This window comes from Papaver somniferum, chromosome 7 (genome assembly GCF_003573695.1).
Source record: "Papaver somniferum cultivar HN1 chromosome 7, ASM357369v1, whole genome shotgun sequence".
Taxonomy (NCBI): domain Eukaryota; kingdom Viridiplantae; phylum Streptophyta; class Magnoliopsida; order Ranunculales; family Papaveraceae; genus Papaver; species Papaver somniferum.
The window spans coordinates 68,182,838-68,184,448 of NC_039364.1; the positions used below are offsets into that span (position 1 = coordinate 68,182,838).

Sequence of the window (1,611 nt, forward strand, 5' to 3'; positions counted from 1 at the left end):
CCATGATTTCCACCTAACATGTGCTTTCAAACCTCAGTGGCAGCAGGGAAGTTGAGGAACATATGTGTCATTGTCTCTTCCCCACTATTGCATATTTTGCATATGGGATCAATATAGTGGAGAATGCTTGAAGTTTTAGCATTAGTTGGGAGGATTTCATGAGTGCATTTCCATAGAAAGATTTTAATGGTTGGTGCCACTTCCAAGTTCCATATAGCTCCTCAGTTTCTTGTTGTATGATCATTTCTATACAGGTTCTGTATTTTGGCTTTGTACAAAGCTTTAACAGAGAATTTTCCTGTGCTGTTGAGTTTCCAGTGCATGTTGTCTTCTTCCCTGGAGTGGATAACAAGGTCACTAATGACTTGAGCAGTACCAGGATTGAAAATTTGCTGAATGAGTTGGAAATTCCATTCCTTTTGATCTGTCATTAAATGAGCAAGCAGTTGTATATCAGTGGGGAAGTGTGCAGGCTTTTTGAGCTTGTCAGTTGAGTCAGGTATCCTAAGGTCCTCCCAGATTTTGATTTTGTTACCATTGCCTATTCTCCAGATACAGTGGTGTTGTATATTCTGAATTCCTTCAAGAACCCCTTTCCAAATCCATGAGTCTCCATCTTTGGCTTTGGTATTCATGTTTAGAACATTTCTCCCCAATAAGTATTTGGAATCTATCAATTTGTACCAGAGAGAGTCCTTATCCTGTTCCAGCCTCCATCCTATTTTTGTTATCATGGCACTATTAAAGAGTTCCATATTCATGAACCCTAATCCACCAAGATCCTTTGGTTTGCATATAGTTGTCCAAGCTTTTGGGTAGAACCCAGTGGGGTGTTCCAGATTTTTTCCCCAAAAGAAATCTATTTGTAAGTTGTTCATATCTTGACAAGTTTTCTTAGGTATTCTGAAGCAGTTCATTTGATAAATGCTGGCTGTGGAGGTGACAGATTTTATTATAACTTCTCTTCCAGCTGGATTTAGAGGGGAATTCTTCCAACTTGACAGATTTCTCTTCATCTTATCCACTCTTGGTTTGAAAGATTGGATTTTGCTTCTGTGAGTAATAGAGGAGAGCCTAAATATTTTTCATTAGGGGGAGAGCTTGAACTCCTAGCAGATTGCAGATATGAGGCATTAGAGCTGGGTCAGTGTCCTTGCTGAAGAAGATACCAGATTTGCTGAAGTTGATGAGTTGACCAGAAGTATCTCCAAAGATGTTGAGGATGTCCTTGAGGTTTTGGGGTTCAATAGTATTTGCTTTGCAGAATACCATACAGTCATCAGCAAAAATAAGATGGTTTATAGATGGAGCATTCTTACAGATTTTTACTCCAGAGATGATGCCCAAGTCTTCAGCATGAGATAAAGTTCTGGACAAAGCTTCCATACAGAAAAGAAATAAGTATGGGGATAGAGTATCCCCTTGTCTGAGACCTCTAAAGGTATTAAAGAATTTATCAGGGGAGCCATTTATCAGGACAGTTGAAGAAGTAGTGGAGATGCACTGCATAATTTTGTTGCACCATTCAGAGTCAAAGCCAATTTTAGTCATAATGGTGTGGAGAAATTTCCAATCCACTCTATCAAAAGCTTTATCCATAACAATCTTGAT

The 1,611-nt window shown here is 38.9% G+C and overlaps 1 protein-coding gene across 1 annotated transcript; it reads right to left on the bottom strand.

Moving 5' to 3' along the window:
• Window positions 1–221: 221 nt before the first annotated feature.
• On the bottom strand, window positions 222–1,016 carry LOC113294725 (uncharacterized mitochondrial protein AtMg00310-like). The gene has a single exon (XM_026543101.1). The coding sequence runs from the start codon at window positions 1,014–1,016 to the stop codon at window positions 222–224; it is 795 nt and encodes a 264-aa protein (XP_026398886.1).
• Between the last annotated feature and the right edge of the window lie 595 nt (window positions 1,017–1,611).